The sequence below is a fragment of the Rhyacophila brunnea genome, unplaced genomic scaffold (genome assembly GCF_057557595.1).
Source record: "Rhyacophila brunnea isolate RB1 unplaced genomic scaffold, BYU_Rbru_1.0 scaffold_13, whole genome shotgun sequence".
NCBI lineage: Eukaryota > Metazoa > Arthropoda > Insecta > Trichoptera > Rhyacophilidae > Rhyacophila > Rhyacophila brunnea.
The window spans coordinates 26,516,121-26,532,091 of record NW_028232785.1 but is presented as its reverse complement, the minus strand read 5'-3'; the positions used below and the strand labels follow the sequence as shown (position 1 = coordinate 26,532,091).

At 34.8% G+C, this 15,971-nt stretch overlaps 2 protein-coding genes across 3 annotated transcripts in view; one reads left to right on the top strand and one right to left on the bottom strand.

Annotated features, from left to right (window-relative positions):
* Positions 1–257: 257 nt before the first annotated feature.
* On the top strand, positions 258–10,157 carry LOC147077099 (dynein axonemal light chain 1-like). Its single transcript, XM_085940992.1, has 5 exons — positions 258–463; positions 1,570–1,681; positions 4,892–5,038; positions 9,130–9,303; positions 10,098–10,157. The coding sequence occupies exons 1-5, from the start codon at positions 309–311 to the stop codon at positions 10,155–10,157; spliced, it is 648 nt and encodes a 215-aa protein (XP_085797118.1). The 5' UTR covers positions 258–308.
* Positions 10,158–13,855: 3,698 nt separating this feature from the next.
* Nup98-96 (nuclear pore complex protein Nup98-96) overlaps positions 13,856–15,971 on the bottom strand; it is a 33,622-nt gene continuing 31,506 nt past the window's right edge. For both annotated transcript variants that reach the window (XM_085940708.1, XM_085940709.1), the window contains exon 30: positions 13,856–14,991. In XM_085940708.1, coding sequence (XP_085796834.1) covers positions 14,938–14,991 — 54 coding nt within the window. In that variant the 3' untranslated portion in view covers positions 13,856–14,937. The remainder of the gene's footprint in view (positions 14,992–15,971) is intronic.

The following is a 15,971-nucleotide window of genomic DNA, read 5'->3' as shown; positions in this document are numbered from 1 at the left end:
CTTTGCTCAACATATTAGGTCCATACTCTGACTCACACACAAATTGAAAAACAATATGTGTACTTGCCAGACCCAGGATTCGAACCTGGGACCCACGACGCAATAGGCCAACGCTTAAACCGCGCGGCCATCGTGGGTCTTGCTCATTGTATCAGCGTCGGCGTAATACAATATAAAGTTGTGAATTTTCTATTCTATTAAAATGACATGAGGGCTTGTTGCGCAGAATTATTACAATATTTTTTATTTTATTTTAGCTGTAAATACTTACCTAACTGTTGAAGATATTTACTGGACAGTAATTCAACATGGCCGGCAAAGCCACCACAATAAAGGAGGCCATCAAACGATACGAGGATAAGACCGGAAACCAGGCAACAACCTCCAAAGACGTCGCGCTGGAGTTCCAGTACCCGCCGATCGAGAAGATGGACGCGACTCTGGCTTCCCTCACGGCGTGCGAGTGGGTCCATATGATGTTAATATACTAATTCAACCAGTGCCTGTGGATACTCATATATTCCTGCCTTACAATCAATCAGATCTATGAAATAAAACAAAATTCTTCGACTTTTAAATTATAATGGATTTAAGTTTTGTACTACATACTCCATTTGAGTTTCCACTGATAGGCGTTATTGATATATCTCATTAGTTAACTCCATTCATTAAATTCTCAGTATTGACGATTTTACACCTCTTGAATGTAGTATTTATTGATTATTATCTAATGATCTACGATGTATACGCCTATTGATTGTATTATTAGTGATAGGGGTTTTTTAGAACTTCTTCAACTAGGTATTCATAATTTGTTTGTTATATTTTTTTTATTGTGATCCTTGACTTAATACAATATGTATTAATGGCCCACATGCTCAGCGTAGGTCAAAATGGTGCTTTTATGGAATTTTCAGAGCATAACCCTGGACATTCCTTAAACGTTGTAGATAATCTATTTATATAATTTTAAAGGATTATTATCCTTTATATTTATTTTAAACATTAGATGACTGCATAAAGTATTTTTATTATATAAAATAGTATTCTTTTAAACCTCTCGATTTAATGTTTTAGAATATAATTATATTTCAGTACCTACATCCATGTGCAGTGGTGTTAAGATGTTTTAGATTTATTCATTTTTAAACGCATTTATAAAACCATTAGTAAAATTTATGTCGACATTATTATAGTGAAATATTTACAATAAAAAATTATATTGATAATCTCTGTGATCCCAAATTCGACAAGAATTAGGAATTTTATTATTCAAAAAATGGGCAAGATTTACACATTTAAAGATACTGATTATAAGCTATGTCTTTGACCATTCAAATGTGATAAACATTCTACGAATAATGTTTGCTTTATAATAATTATTGACCTAAGAATAAGGTAGTATTTTTTTGAAATACGCCATTTCTATTGGCATTTCCCAGTGGCTAAGCTACAACATACGGCCGTAGCCATAAATTGACGAACGATAAATGAAGTAGGGAGTAAGATCATGTTAACGCGCGTGTTTGGCAAATTTTTGTATAAATGTAAAAATACCTTTCATTACAGGAAACTCAGCCTGTCTACAAATATGATTGAGAAAATTACTGGAATAGCAACACTGAGAAATTTAAAAGTGTTATCTATAGGCAGAAATTACATCAAAACCTTCACCGGTTTGGTAAGAAGTTTACTTCACAGAAATATAATTGTTAAGTATATCAAATTGAATAGTTGTAATTAATATTGCATATTAATTTTATTGTAAGGTAATTGGTAAAGCACATTGGCCAACACCATGGCCCCACAAAGGGGAGACTGACAGGCCTCTAGCCTGGGGGCCCGGCGTGGCCAGTTAAGTGAGATATACATACATCACAAATATACTTTAATAGTAAAAAAAGTAGCCTGCGGCGCTATTATATATGTTACACCGAATGTGCGAAATTGACTATTTCATGAAATGGGCAAAATTTTGGCTAATTCATGTAATAGTCAAGCCTGTAGAAAATCCTAATTCATGAATAAGGATTCATGAATTAGGTAAATTTTCTGCTGAGTACATGAATTCGCCAGGGTATGGAATTCTTGAACTGTCAACATGACAGAAGAAAAAGTAAATTTAATACGGATGGTTTTATTAGTTATAATTGGACATAATATAATATTATTATTATTGGGTTAGGTTAGGTTAGGTTTTGTTATTCTGGATTAAATTATTCAACTGAATGTCCATTTTGATGTTAGCTATCAAGTGTCAACAAACTATCACAAACATTCAATCGACCATTGCACGTTTGATACCCAAGCACGAATCAAATCGCGAAAATACTTTTCAATAAAATTCTTCCGTTATCATAATATTATAGTTCTAGATTTTTTTTGCGCATAGTAAATGGATATGAACGTCATTGTAGTTATTGATTGGTTTATTTTTATATTATAATCAATGACATTTGACACATTTGTTTAGTTTGATTAGTTGCAAAAAACACCACCGGAGCGCGATCATCTATTTTGACCATAGATAATATATGTACATTTTGACCAATGCATGAGCATTTGATACATTTAGTTTAGTTGCAAAAAAAACCACCGTAGCGCTACTATCTAATTTGTCCAATACATGAACTAGGCAGAAAAATTACTGCCGAATTCACGCACTCTCCAGATATTTTGTCTAATTGATGAATAAGGTAACGGGCTTGCATTTTTCATGATTTATTAGGCAAAATTCTGCCCATTTCATGTAATATTCAATTTCGCACATTCGGCGTAACATATATAAAAAATATTTACATAATTTGCTATTAAATTTGATATAATATGAAGATTGATAAAGTCAAATGATAATTCACGTGTAAAATTTTATTTTATAATTGTTTTAAGTGTGTATCCTGACTATAAAATGGGTATTTATCCAATTTGTCCAAGGTTTACTTGGCCACCACACAAGGGGTCGCAATTCGGGCTTCAATAATACAATTAATTATGGGTGCCAACAACTCAATAAAACAACTGGATTTATTTAAAAATACAAAATTCGCTAAAAATACACGAAATATCCTTTAATTTATTAATTAACCCTGGGGTTCTGCGGAATACCATTTGGGGAACACTGATGTAAAATACCACACTGCCCTCCACCTTAGCGATAGGTAGGTGGCCCACCAAACATCCTGGTCTGGCGGCCCGCTTCCGGATGTGGGGGCCATGGCCAACACTCAATGGATACTGATACTACTGTCCGACAACAATAAATCGGCGATAACAGGAAGTCACTGTAGTCGCACGTAGAAGACTTCTCAGTGACGTACCTGTCATGGCAAACGCGTGCTAAAGGCGTGTTTAAATAATGTATAAGCTCTCCTTTAGATGCGACTCTTTTCCTTCTTCGCAATAAACCAAAGGTTTACTAATAATATTTCTAACATCATTCATGATCGTTTTAGAAATATTTTTATCATAGATAGTTTCAAGTAAACTGATAGATTTGTACACCACGGGAGCGCAAAATTAAATTATAAATTTGCGAGCGTTCCTCATTTGTAAACGGAAGAGCAATTAACTGTAGTAGAGTGGGTTGTTAGTGGCACAAGTTCTCGAGGGGAGGGGGGTGGAAGTAGGCTTTTAAGATTCAACATAAATAGTGCACAGTAAACTTTGTCAGTTATACTTCTTCTTCCACGGCGCTACATCCCGGGATGGGATTTGGCCTCCTCCACAACCGCTCTCCACTCACTCCGGTCTCTCGCCACACTTCTCCAGTTACCGGGTCTTCCTATATGAAGCCAGTTCCACTTCTACGGCGTCAGCCCATCTCCTTCTTAGACGGCCTTCGAGTCTCTTCCGTTGGAGTAGCCACTTCGTCTTGATCCTTGGCGCTCTAACTTCAGTCATTCTCTCCACATGTCCCGCCCATCGTAGTCTTTGGGACTTACAGTATCTTATGATTATTTGCTGTTCAATCAGCTATTCCAACTCGTGGTTCATTTTTATTCTGTAGTTCCCATTTTCCAACGTGGGTCCAAAGATTTTTCGGAGTATTTTGCGCTCGAAGACAGCTAATTTATTTTCCTCGTTTTGAGTCAAGCACCAAGTCTCACAGCCAGAAGTGACCACTGGCCTCATAATTGTTTTTGTCAGTTATACTAATTTGTTTTCATTTAACTAAAAATACAATTTGAAGACGGTGCTGGTTAGTTTTTTTTTAATTCAAATAAACCCTGCCTAAGCCAAACCATAATAATTATTTATGTATGCTATGGGTGAACTGACAAAAATAGTGTAAACTTTTTCAGTCATACTTATTTTGTTTTCGTAATATTACACAATTGGTACGTTTTCTTAAATTCATTAAGCTCTGCCTAAACCAAACTATAATAGATAAAAAATATTTTTTTACTATTATCTATTATGGGTTGGTTTTCGCATGGTTTAATTATTGAATTTTAAAAACTAACCATCACCATCTGTAAATATAAATAATTGTAGTCTTATTTCAATGAAAACAAATACGTATGACTGACAAAATTTAGTGTGCACTATTTATGGCGGATCTTAACAGCATCTCCACCACTTCGCCACTGATCTATTATATATAATACAGTTTATAATAATGAAGTTGATCTCGCCGTTTCATGACAAGCGCTGTCTATTTCCTGCGCACGGGATATAAAGCCAATAGTTAAAGTTTTTCGGAATTAAGCATAGCAGTCGTGGCATAGTGGTAATGCACAGGGCGCGAAACCCAAGAGACCCGGTTCGATTCCAGCCGGGTGTCTTACTTTTTTCGAAAAAAAGATTTTTTCTCATGAGTGTTTTCAGAATTATGTATGTATTATATAATAGCTTGTAGAAATGATGCCTATCTGTATTTTGTTCCTAACAGGAAGCCCTTGCAGACACGTTAGAGGAATTGTGGATATCTTACAATTTGATTGAAAAAATAAAAGGTCTCAATACGATGAAGTGCTTAAGGGTTCTCCACATGAGTAACAACTTGGTGAAGGAATGGGCAGAGTTCAACAAATTACAGGTGAGAAAAATAACATACTTTTGACGATTCATAACTACTAAATTTTCAATTTCAATTTATTTATTTTACATAATATTGTGGACATTACAAATTATAAGTTTAAGACGTTCACAACATGACATTTAGAAATAAAGAAATATTATTAAAACAGTATTAGGTACATAAAAAAGAGATAGATCAGTATTAAGTTATTCTACAGTAGAAATGTGTAAATACAAAAAATATAAAGGATAATAGGTACAAGGAAGTACACCGGATGAGTTAAGCAGACCCTATTTTAAGAATTTCTAAAACAACGTCCACCTTTACTCATCCTCACGTATATGGAATATATCAACATCCGAAGCGATTTGGTTGAACAGAGTTATTGCCCTCCCAATTAGCATCACCAATGTCAGGTTAGTTCTGCTCCTCGGGAGAACAAACAACTGATGCTAGTTATACCTACTATACATTTATATAAAGGGTCGGTGTAAAACCATCATTGTTTTAGGGTAGGTTTCGTGGAAATCCTCTAATCCATTTTTATCCTTTAAGATTTTGATTGGATTTTGTCTGTTTAGAATAATTATGTAGGTAGATAAAGACAAACAAATAAGTATGCTTGAAAAGTGTGCACTATTTTAACCGCATCACCCATAGTATACGTAAACTAGTATGGTTTGGTTTAGACAGGGTTTAATTGATTTTAAAAAAACTAACCAGCACCATTTGTAAATTGCATTCTTAGTTCAGTGAAAACAAATAATTATGACTGATAAAGATTAGTATGCACTGTGTTAATACCCTTCGCCACTGCCACCTACTTACCTCGACTATATAAAACAACGGTCCCCAACCTTTTGGACCTCACGGACCATTCAACTCAAAATCTTGAATCCCGCAGACCACTACCACGCTTGTTAAAAATTCGATCTGTCAATATAGTGATAACAGAATTATAATAATTAAACTTATTAACACAGATATTCGTAACGACAAAAACAAAAACAAAAAACATTTTAAATTTCATTTTATTAAAAAAGAATCGATACAATTACTAAATTAATATGAATTCTACGTCGACATAGAGGTGCATAAAAGATTAATTTACAGTTAACATAAAGATAATCAGTGTGTCTTTTATTTTGTTGCTGCTTGTTTGAGACTGCGGTACTTGGTGTTAAATGCCGTAACTGATGAATACGACAATTGCAAATATATTCAAATTACTCTGCGGACCACCAAAATTCTCTCACGGACCACTGGTGGTCTGCAGGACTACCGGTTGGGGACCGCTGATCTAAAACAGTCAAAAACAAGGCATGAACAAAAATGAACCGTAAGTGCGAATGAGTAAGCGTCCGGCACGCTTATATCTCCCCCTCTATGCGTTAGGCCCCGTCCGTTGAGCGTTGAGCGGCGCGCGCAACTCAAACGTATAACCGTATAACCAAAAAAAGACATTGTGTACGAACACACGGTTATACGTTTGAGTTGTGCGCTCCGCTAAACGCTCCGCCGAACGCACGTGTAGTCCACGCACTTTACAGAGTCACTGTTGTACGCTAAAATTGCTTCGCATCTGGATTGGTTTTATCTGTGTGTATGCATTAAGGCCTGTAATAAAACGCTACTTAGAACCGCCTGCAATTATTACTTTATCACCAATTGGTTAGACGTACAGTGCAGGGGCGTAAAGGGCGGAGTTTCTTTTGTTATTAAGAGTCGCTGGTCATAAACAGGGCATAAACTCATTCTTTGGAGTCGTCTACAGTGTGTTCATATAGTGACTGTTATCTGGTTATCTATATAGCTGGGCGCCTCTTTAGTGTCCAATGTATGAAATTATGTTCTTCCTATTATTTATTTTACTTTGACAGCATTATACTTATAGTTGAAAATGCCATTTCTAATTGTTCTCAGAAGTCCTAATGATTATATGTATAATTAAATGACATTGCCAACAAAATTATGTATTTACGGTTTTATAATTGTCTTTAATTGTTTAGTTCTCCATAAATTTATAATTAAACTGTTAAATAACGATAATGATATCGTTATGGCTTATTCATAAATTCCAAAACATTGTATATTCCCAATCCCAACTAAATAAATAATAATACACGATGTTTTCATTGAATTGTAATTATCAGTATAAGATAATAATATACAGGTACCTACGTTCTAATGTACGCATTTTTATTCCATATTTTATTAAAACAATAATTCATAAAAATATGTTTATTTTTTCGTAATTCTTCATGCACACCCTGTGTCAATACTACGAAAGAACACCAACACAACTGCAAATCGTTTTTAGCGTACAACAATGTCCCTGTAGAACGAAAGACCTCTACGCTGGACGAGCGCTTACCCCCGTTTCAGACGGGACACCGGTGTCGCGCTCGTATATAATAAGGAGGCCTTTGTATTCGAATAAAGGGGCATTTGTATTATGTTTATGAATGCCCAGCGCTAATGAGTCAACGCATAATTTCGCGATATAAATTAGAACATAAAACTGACTGCGGTCATAAAAACATGTATATCGGCGGCTTGAGAATGTAGCGGCCGACGGAAAAGTGTACCATACACGCTTTGACTCATTAGCTCAGGGCGTTCATAAACATAATACAGAGACCCTTTTATTCGAATACAATGGCCTCCTTATTATATACGAGTGCGACACCGGTGTCCCGTCTGAAACGGGTCTTGGAGTAAGATAGAATTTCTATGGCTGGATAAATAAAAAAATTGAAATCGTCGCAGGAAAAAATTGATTTGGCTGATTACCTACATGCATTTAAAAACTGCGAGCACGTGTTGCTGAAATTTTAGTTATTTTAATAGAACATAATAATAATATGGTTAACAATGTTGTGTTTAAATTTGGTAGTCGTACTGAGAAGCAACACGATGGTACAACGTTTCATAGTTAAGTTGATAATAATAAAATCGATGTTCTACTGTGCGTTACACTTACGCTAGAAACACGGCTTCATTTTGCCGAAAAATAGGCACTCTCTATTTATATATTATCATTACTCTGAGGTCAGTGTCCATTTTACCTTCCCCACGTTCACTGTCCTGGTTTGTAGAATCTCCTTTGAATAGAAATGAGGTTAACTCATTTAGTGCTAACACCGCGACTGGCGCGTTTGGAGTAGTTGGCCATTCGATATAAGTTAAAAGGTCAGCAGTGAGTTAAGCTGATACTGAGGCTAAGAACAGGACAGACGATCAGTAAAATATTTGATGTCCTCATGGGAAGAAGTGATTCTCAGCTCTGCGGTGAATTTGATGTTTTGGAGGACATTGTACATATAGCTGTACAATGCCATAAATATTAACGACAAAGAGTACAGCTGCGAATTGCGGATATCTTTGAGAATGTCGATGAATTGAAAGGTGCCCTGGCGGTGGGTAAGACGGAAGAGCTTGGCAGAATTGTAAAGTTCTTTAACACAAGAACTGCTGACCTTTTAATTACCACATTTTAATAACACGTTAATTATATCTAATGGCCAAGTACTCCGAACGCGCCAGTCGCGGTGTTAGCACTAAAATGGGTTAACAGAATTTGGAGTGAGGCATGATCGGCGGATCATCTTCCAGATGAGAAGAGGCGATATGACAGCGAGTCGCAGTCAAAGCCTCGGTGAAATCATAAAAAAGGGTCGGTGTTCAGTGCCCTACCGTGTGGGTAAGCAGGTCATGCACTGGTTGGGGGCGGCAAATGAAGTAATGAAAGAGAATACTACTTACAACAATCGTATTCTTAAGTAGTTAAAATAGTAGAGAAATTATTATACTCTTCTCGACAGTGACTGGTTTAGAACACTGACTAATTTTAATTTGACCCCCCCCCCCCCAACGTATCTGTCAATGGTGAAGGGTGAAAGTAGTCTGTTAAGATCTGACATAAATAGTCCACACTAACTAAACTTTGTCAGTCATACACATTAATTGTTTTCATTAAACTAAGACTGCAGATGGTGTTTGTTAAAAAATATTTTATAGAAGATAGCAATAGTTTGAACTGTTTCGAGGCCCCCTTTTAAATTCTCTGACAAATCGATTGCGTTAAAGTAAATCACCACTGCTTCCAGGAGATGCCATCACTGGAGGACCTCTTATTTGTGGGCAACCCGCTGTATGATAACTGCGAATTGGAAATCTGGCGTTTGGAGGCAGCGAAGAGGCTTCCTAACCTGAAGAAACTCGACGGAGAAACTGTAATCAGGGACGATGGCACAGTGCAAGCGGGACAAGCAGCCAATCCGGTGAGTTCTTAGCAAAAAAAATACTTATATTCCATAGATTTGACTTGTTACTAAAGCTAATACGCCTTCGGTGAGGCTGTGGACATTGACGACTTTCATCTTATGCCTTGGCGGTGAAAAGCTGTGAATGAAGAAGTGGACTATCTATATAAAGAGTGGCAGAAAAAGTGGAAGCCTCCATTAAAGGCAGGCACATACACATCTTTTCTCAGAATGGATTAATAAGATATAAATGCGAAAGCCAGTCGTTATAGGGCAAGGCTTTATGCCACTTTTGGTTTATGACTTAATAAGGAGCAAGCCGTTAAATGCAAGAAATACACACCTCTGAATGTCCTCAAATATTACCAATAATGAATGCGTTACTAACTTTAATGCGTATTATCATTGTGAAGCTTATGCCACATATCTTCATCGAAAATCATACCTTTTTACTAGTAATACCCAGAAGGTAACACACTTTCCCTTATTTTTGTGTTCCCTGGTTCTTTCCTAATATTAAATGGTGAATCTAATCACTTAAGCTAGACCATTAGACTGGTAATTTTTTTAACAGGATGAAGAAATTCGGAATACAAACTGTGGTGCCTTGGGAATGCGTGGTGATCTCATTCTTGGGTAACTGCAGCTGAGACATTACCAGGCATAAACTGGTGATGCTTTAAATCAAACATAGAACCTCGTGATACACCTGATTAAGACCAAATGTGTTACGGGGCAGGTTGTGCATTATCCATTCCCTCCTTGGAATCCAGAGCATCCTTCCATTGATCATTTTATTTGTTTGATTTCAGGATGGTCAAGAATTCGGAGATTCCGTTCAGACGCTAGTCGGTACCGACGATGGAGAATGATGCAACAGATTAATTCTGTTGCTCTTTGCTATATAACTTACGTAGGGCAGACAGGTAGAAACATAAAACTGTATAAACAATTTTAAAATAACTATGTTGTTCCGAGTGTCTCCTGAAATTAATAAAACCAACGATTTATGTAATATGTCTTTTATTATTAATTTTGAAAACAAGCATTTTTGCATAATTATACAATTATAAAATCAACATTACAACGAAACATTCTTTAATCAAATTACATATTAATATTTATTTTTATAAGATTACTTGTTTAATTTCAAAACCTGCTAAAATTATCTTGGTAATTTCATTTTAGCAAAATTTGAAATACAAAAACTGACTGTTTTAGCGGATTTTGAAATGTAGTTGTATTCCAATCTCAGAATGAAATCGGTTTTCGGAAAATTAATTCTGGCCTAATAATACATTACTAAAAATTACAGAAATTTTAAATAAACTAATATTTAGCGACTTTCGCAATCAAGCGCTTCGTACAAATAACTAATACAAAATACCTTAAACATTTTAATTACAAACATTACAAATTTAATATCTTATATTTCCTAAAGTGAGTGGTTATTAAATCACGAATTAATATAAAAAAAATAACAATATACAGTCTAAATTACATGTTTTTTTGTCTTAGGAAGATTATATTTCTAATTCTCTCCGTATATTGTGCTCATTTTAAATGGATACGAAAATATACCTATACGTAAACAGTGTACAGTGGCAACACCTACACTGTGGCCGAAACGTCAGAGCGCTGTACGATAGAACAGAATCGGGGGCTGGGAGAGATGTACACGAAATAGTGAAACATCACCTTTGAGCAGTGGCGAAGGGTGGAAGTAGACTATTAAGACCCGACATAAATAGTGCACATTAAACATTGTCAGTCAAACAATCCGTAGATACTGTTTGTTCATTTTTAAAATTCAATTAAACCTTGCCTAGTCCAAGCCACAGTAGAAAAATATTTTTTATCGATTACCGTTTGATTTAGGCAGGGTTTATTTGAATTTTAAAAAACTAACAAGCACCATAAAATGCAAATATTGTATTCTTAATTTAACGAAAACAAATAAGTATGACTGACAAAATGTAGTGTGCACTAGAGGTGAGTTGGAAATACTGTCACCAGTTTGTGTACTGAAGTCTCGGATGCAACTACCCATACTCAGTATTTGTGGCCCAATGAACTTGTTCCAAAAAACGGTGAGGTGACGGCACAGGCTTGTTATGACAGCTTCAAACATGTTTAAAATAAAAATAAATCATTGTACCTATATTCATTTTATGTTAACAAGAATATTATAACCTGACATAAAAACAACTCGTAAATTTAAAATTTTATATTAAATGGGACATTTTGAAAAGCCGAGCTCAGTGTATTTTTAGCGATTCTATTAAATACTATTTTGGAACAAGTTTCGATACTAAGTATTTTTTTAAACTGGTAGTAAGTATACTTAGTCTTCAAAATCGACCAGTTTTCCCACCTCTAGTGTGCACCATTTATGTCAGATCTTTACAGCCTACCTCCACCCCTCGCCACTGGCTGTGAGTGCCTAATCTAATGGAGAACAGAAATAAGCAATAAATTTAATAAATCTAGACCTCGCAAATGATGCTTACAGAATATAGATTGTCAAACAAATTGTCACTCGGATAATTAAATATATATATTTTTTTTAATTAGCTGAGATTCTAACCTAATTAAAAAAATAATGACTTACAAAACTTTTGTACAGATGTCACTGTAATTTGACAATAATAATGTTATTTTAAAAATAAAAAGATTTAATACAAAATGGCGGATAGAGGACTAAATAAAATGAGCAAAATATCTACAACGATATCACAATTGGTTACTATTGAATACTTTCAATTCAATATACTAATTATTATTAACTATGTTATTTTAAAAATAACACACATACGCGTCACTTGAACTCACTGTAGGAAAATAATTAGCATAGCTTATCACTAAATAATTTTTGATTTCATTATATTATTTACTATATCATTAAAAAAAACTGTATTAAAAAATAGTTTTCGGCGAGAAAAAAAGAAACTATAAAAAGTTGTGAAAAAAAAAATTTCAGCAGATGGCAACACAATATTAAATATAATTTTTTATTATTAATTGAAGGCCCCCCCGAACAACGATAAAGGTTCAAATATATTATGATCACGTTATGTGCTGTAACAGTAAGCTGCCGCTACATTGACAATTAGCAAAATCTGCCGAAATCACCAGAACAGCAATGAGGTCACCTCACGTTGTACTGCACTACATCGACATCCGAATGACTCAATGGACATTTTTTATCATTTTCTACATGCCTACACATTTTCAACTCACGTGTTTTTTGTTTTTAGTGGTTGGCACTATGTATTTTCTATAAGAATATTGTCTATTATCATCTATGGATGCAATATCGCAAGTAATTATAACGTACGCACACGTAGAAACTGTTAAAATGAATTGAGATTAGCATGAATGAATAATTCAAAATACTAATACGTTAGAGTCGGCACTCTCCATCATTGAATTTATAGAGTGATCATCCAAAATATTCTGCGGAATGACGAAACCATAGATTTGTCGCTGTACCAGCATGACGTGACAGTACGTGAACATGATCATAATCTATTTGAACCTTAAGCAGTACATATTACGCATATTGAGTCAAGTATAGAACAATGATAAGTATATCCCTCTGAGCGTTTTATTGTATCGAAAAGGTTTATCCTTCACTCCTAGATGGTGGTGTAAGGTTTTGAAAACTGCTCAATCCAAGAACAACGATAAGCAGAACAAAGACGGCGGATGTTAGTGGTGTGAGCTTGTTTTCTAGTGGCATACATCAATTTAATAAAGGCAGAAGAAGGAAAATTCTATGACCTCTAGAAATATAGAAGTCTATGTTTTCTATATTAATAACGAATAAATAAATAAAAAATATTACATTCCTACAAAAAATTTTGATTAGATGTCTTTCTTCATTCCTCAAATTTATTAAAATGTGCCCCTTATCGTTGTTCGGGGGGTGCCTTCAATGATTGTCAACGTGAAGAATTTGAAATACTCATGTCGTTTTTACTCATTTCAATATTCAAGGTGGATTTTTTAAAACACAACCAACTTACATACTGGATATCTGTTTGAAACATGAGAAAGCAACAAACGGCCACTTCTACGTCTACCTCTACGGATAGCTGTGTCAAAAGAACCAAACCTAGCTTTGACCGTGTCCGGAAAATTGTACGTATGCAGTTCGCCGTATCACACTTCACCGTGAAATGTTATATCGGAAATATATGGCCATATATTAAACACAGTCCAACCTCTTTGGGTCGTACAGTACTGCCATAAAATTCATGTCTAAATAAAACACGGTTCTTGTCGGTTTACACTTTACAGGATGCCAGCAGCAAACAAATTTTGAAAATAGCATATATACTGGATTATTTGTTAGGTTAGATTAGGTTTTCATTCTTGAATTCATGAATTTTGCCAAAATCAGCTATGAAAATTGAATTAATCGTCACTGTTCTGGCAGAAGACACTAATTCGAAAAAATTACATATTGAGTTAGTACCAAAATGTTCCTTATTTCAAACTTTACCGTCTGGAAAACTTTTTAATAAATAAACAGTCTTTATTTTAAAGTCATCCTTTTTACGATTACTTAATAAACTCACATGATAGACCATTATTTCAAACATTTTAACAACTTCAAAGTCAAATTACTCAAAACTAGTATTCTCCAGTTAGTGTGTTCTGCCAGAACAGAGACGTAATGTCCATATTAAATCTAATAAAATTGGAGACCGTATAAGTATGCAGTCATCTCTTTCCGATAAGAAAGCTCACGGCGAACTGTGCCACAGTGAAATGTTTTACGTACAATTTGCATATAACCATCATAGACAGCGCACGAAATAACCAGTGAAAAAAGATGTGATTGTTTCTGATATACATATTCCCACGAGGAGGGCTATGTACGAACCTCTTGAGGGCAAGACTTGTACAGTCGAAATGGTTGGACCGCGGGGAGATATTTTACATATTTTTTCAGACAATGAATTATATTTAAAATATACTTAATGATGAGTGTAATAGAGACCTTCACATATCCTCATGTTTTTATCAATAAAACGTTAATAATACTTCATTTGAAATTGTTTTTATTTATTTTATTTATATTAATCATCCGTTGTATTGTGAAGATATCTTTTAGTAGTTCTTGAAATACTTAAACATTACTGTCTATCCGCCATCTCTTTCCGGTACGACAGCTTACGGTGAAATGTAATACGTACAATTGACACGTAACTGTGTCACGTCGCAAAGCAGTCGTCAAAAATACTACAATAAATCCGGAAGCAAGAAGAAACAACGAAAGACCCAAGTTGGCTTGACTATGTTAATTGAGACGCTGGGTCCTCGAAATCGGAGGGCTCAGGATTGCGAGGCGAGACAGGCGACCAAGATGCACACAGGATATATTATATATCGCGATTCCAATTAAAATTGTTTGAAATTACAAATACTAAACTGACAAAAGGTCAATTATAATGTTGTTTGATAAAGAAATTCACATTATTTCCTCTGGCTACATTGTGTCGAATGAAAATTTTACAGTTTCGTCGCTAGATGTCCTTAGACACCGATTACACTCATCATTAAATGCAATATTTCAAACAACCAATACATAACTTAATTTATTTAAATTCTTATAGAAAAATATTGTTTTCGTTTAGTTTTGGATCAGTACACCGCCATCATCACGTCTTCTTCTTCTTCTATGTCACCGTCCGCCACCTGTAAGTGAAACAAAAAAAATTGATAAAAAAAATTCTCAATTGAAAACGATCCAACAACTCCGCTTATTTTGGGCCAAATCTCAGATCGAAAACCAAACTAACGGTAATTTACATTGCATAAATGGGACAGTAAATGTAAGATCGCAATGCCAGTTGCAAAGGCTATAGGTAGACTGTTAAGATACGACATAAATAATTCACACTAAACATTGTCAGGCATACTTGTTTGCTTTCATTGAACTAAAAATACAAACTGCAGATGGCGCTGGTTAGTTTTTGAAATTCAATTAAACCCTGCCTGAACCAAACCATAATAGTTAAGGTATGCTATGGGCGATCCGTCTAAAATAGTGCACACTTTTTCAGTATATACGTATTTGTTTCCGTTGAATAAAGAATACATAATATCGAGGGTATACTGACAGAACGCATTATCTCAGTTTTTGCTGTTTTTCTGTTTTAAATGCCAAAATGTATACAATTTTACGCTCTACGTCCTGGTAAAACGCACAAAGGCATAGGATATCTCTTCTTGGTCGTGCACTCATGGCTGAGGATCGTGACCACATTAGGATATAATGGTGAGAAAATAGAAACATTATTAAATCATATTGTTATTTTTTTATTCTGATAGAAAGCATGATACTGACCTAATGCGTTCTGCGTATACAAAATACTGTAACATGTCGTATATTGTGTTTGTCATAAAGGTTAGTTTTTATAATGTAGAATAAATGTTGTTTTTAAATCATAAAAAAATCTACGTGGGAGAACGCTTTGAAAAAAAAATTAAAGTCCTTTTTGCGATTATCTCAGAACTTGTTTTAATGACTTAATGCTTTCTGTCAGTATACCTTCGATATTACAGATGGTGTTAGTTAGTTTTTTAAATTCATTAAACCCTGCTGAAACCAAACCATAATAGATAAAAAATATTCCTGTCTATAAAATATCTAAGATTTTTATTGACAAATATTT

What these genes read in the sequence shown, in the direction of transcription:
- LOC147077099 (XM_085940992.1), top strand. Translation starts at nt 309, where the DNA reads ATGGCCGGCAAAGCCACCACAATAAAGGAGGCCATCAAACGATACGAG. An exon ending in CAGAGTTCAACAAATTACAG is followed by an intron (nt 5,039 to 9,129) that starts GTGAGAAAAATA and finishes CACTGCTTCCAG; the next exon opens with GAGATGCCATCACTGGAGGA. An exon ending in CGGGACAAGCAGCCAATCCG is followed by an intron (nt 9,304 to 10,097) that starts GTGAGTTCTTAG and finishes GTTTGATTTCAG; the next exon opens with GATGGTCAAGAATTCGGAGA.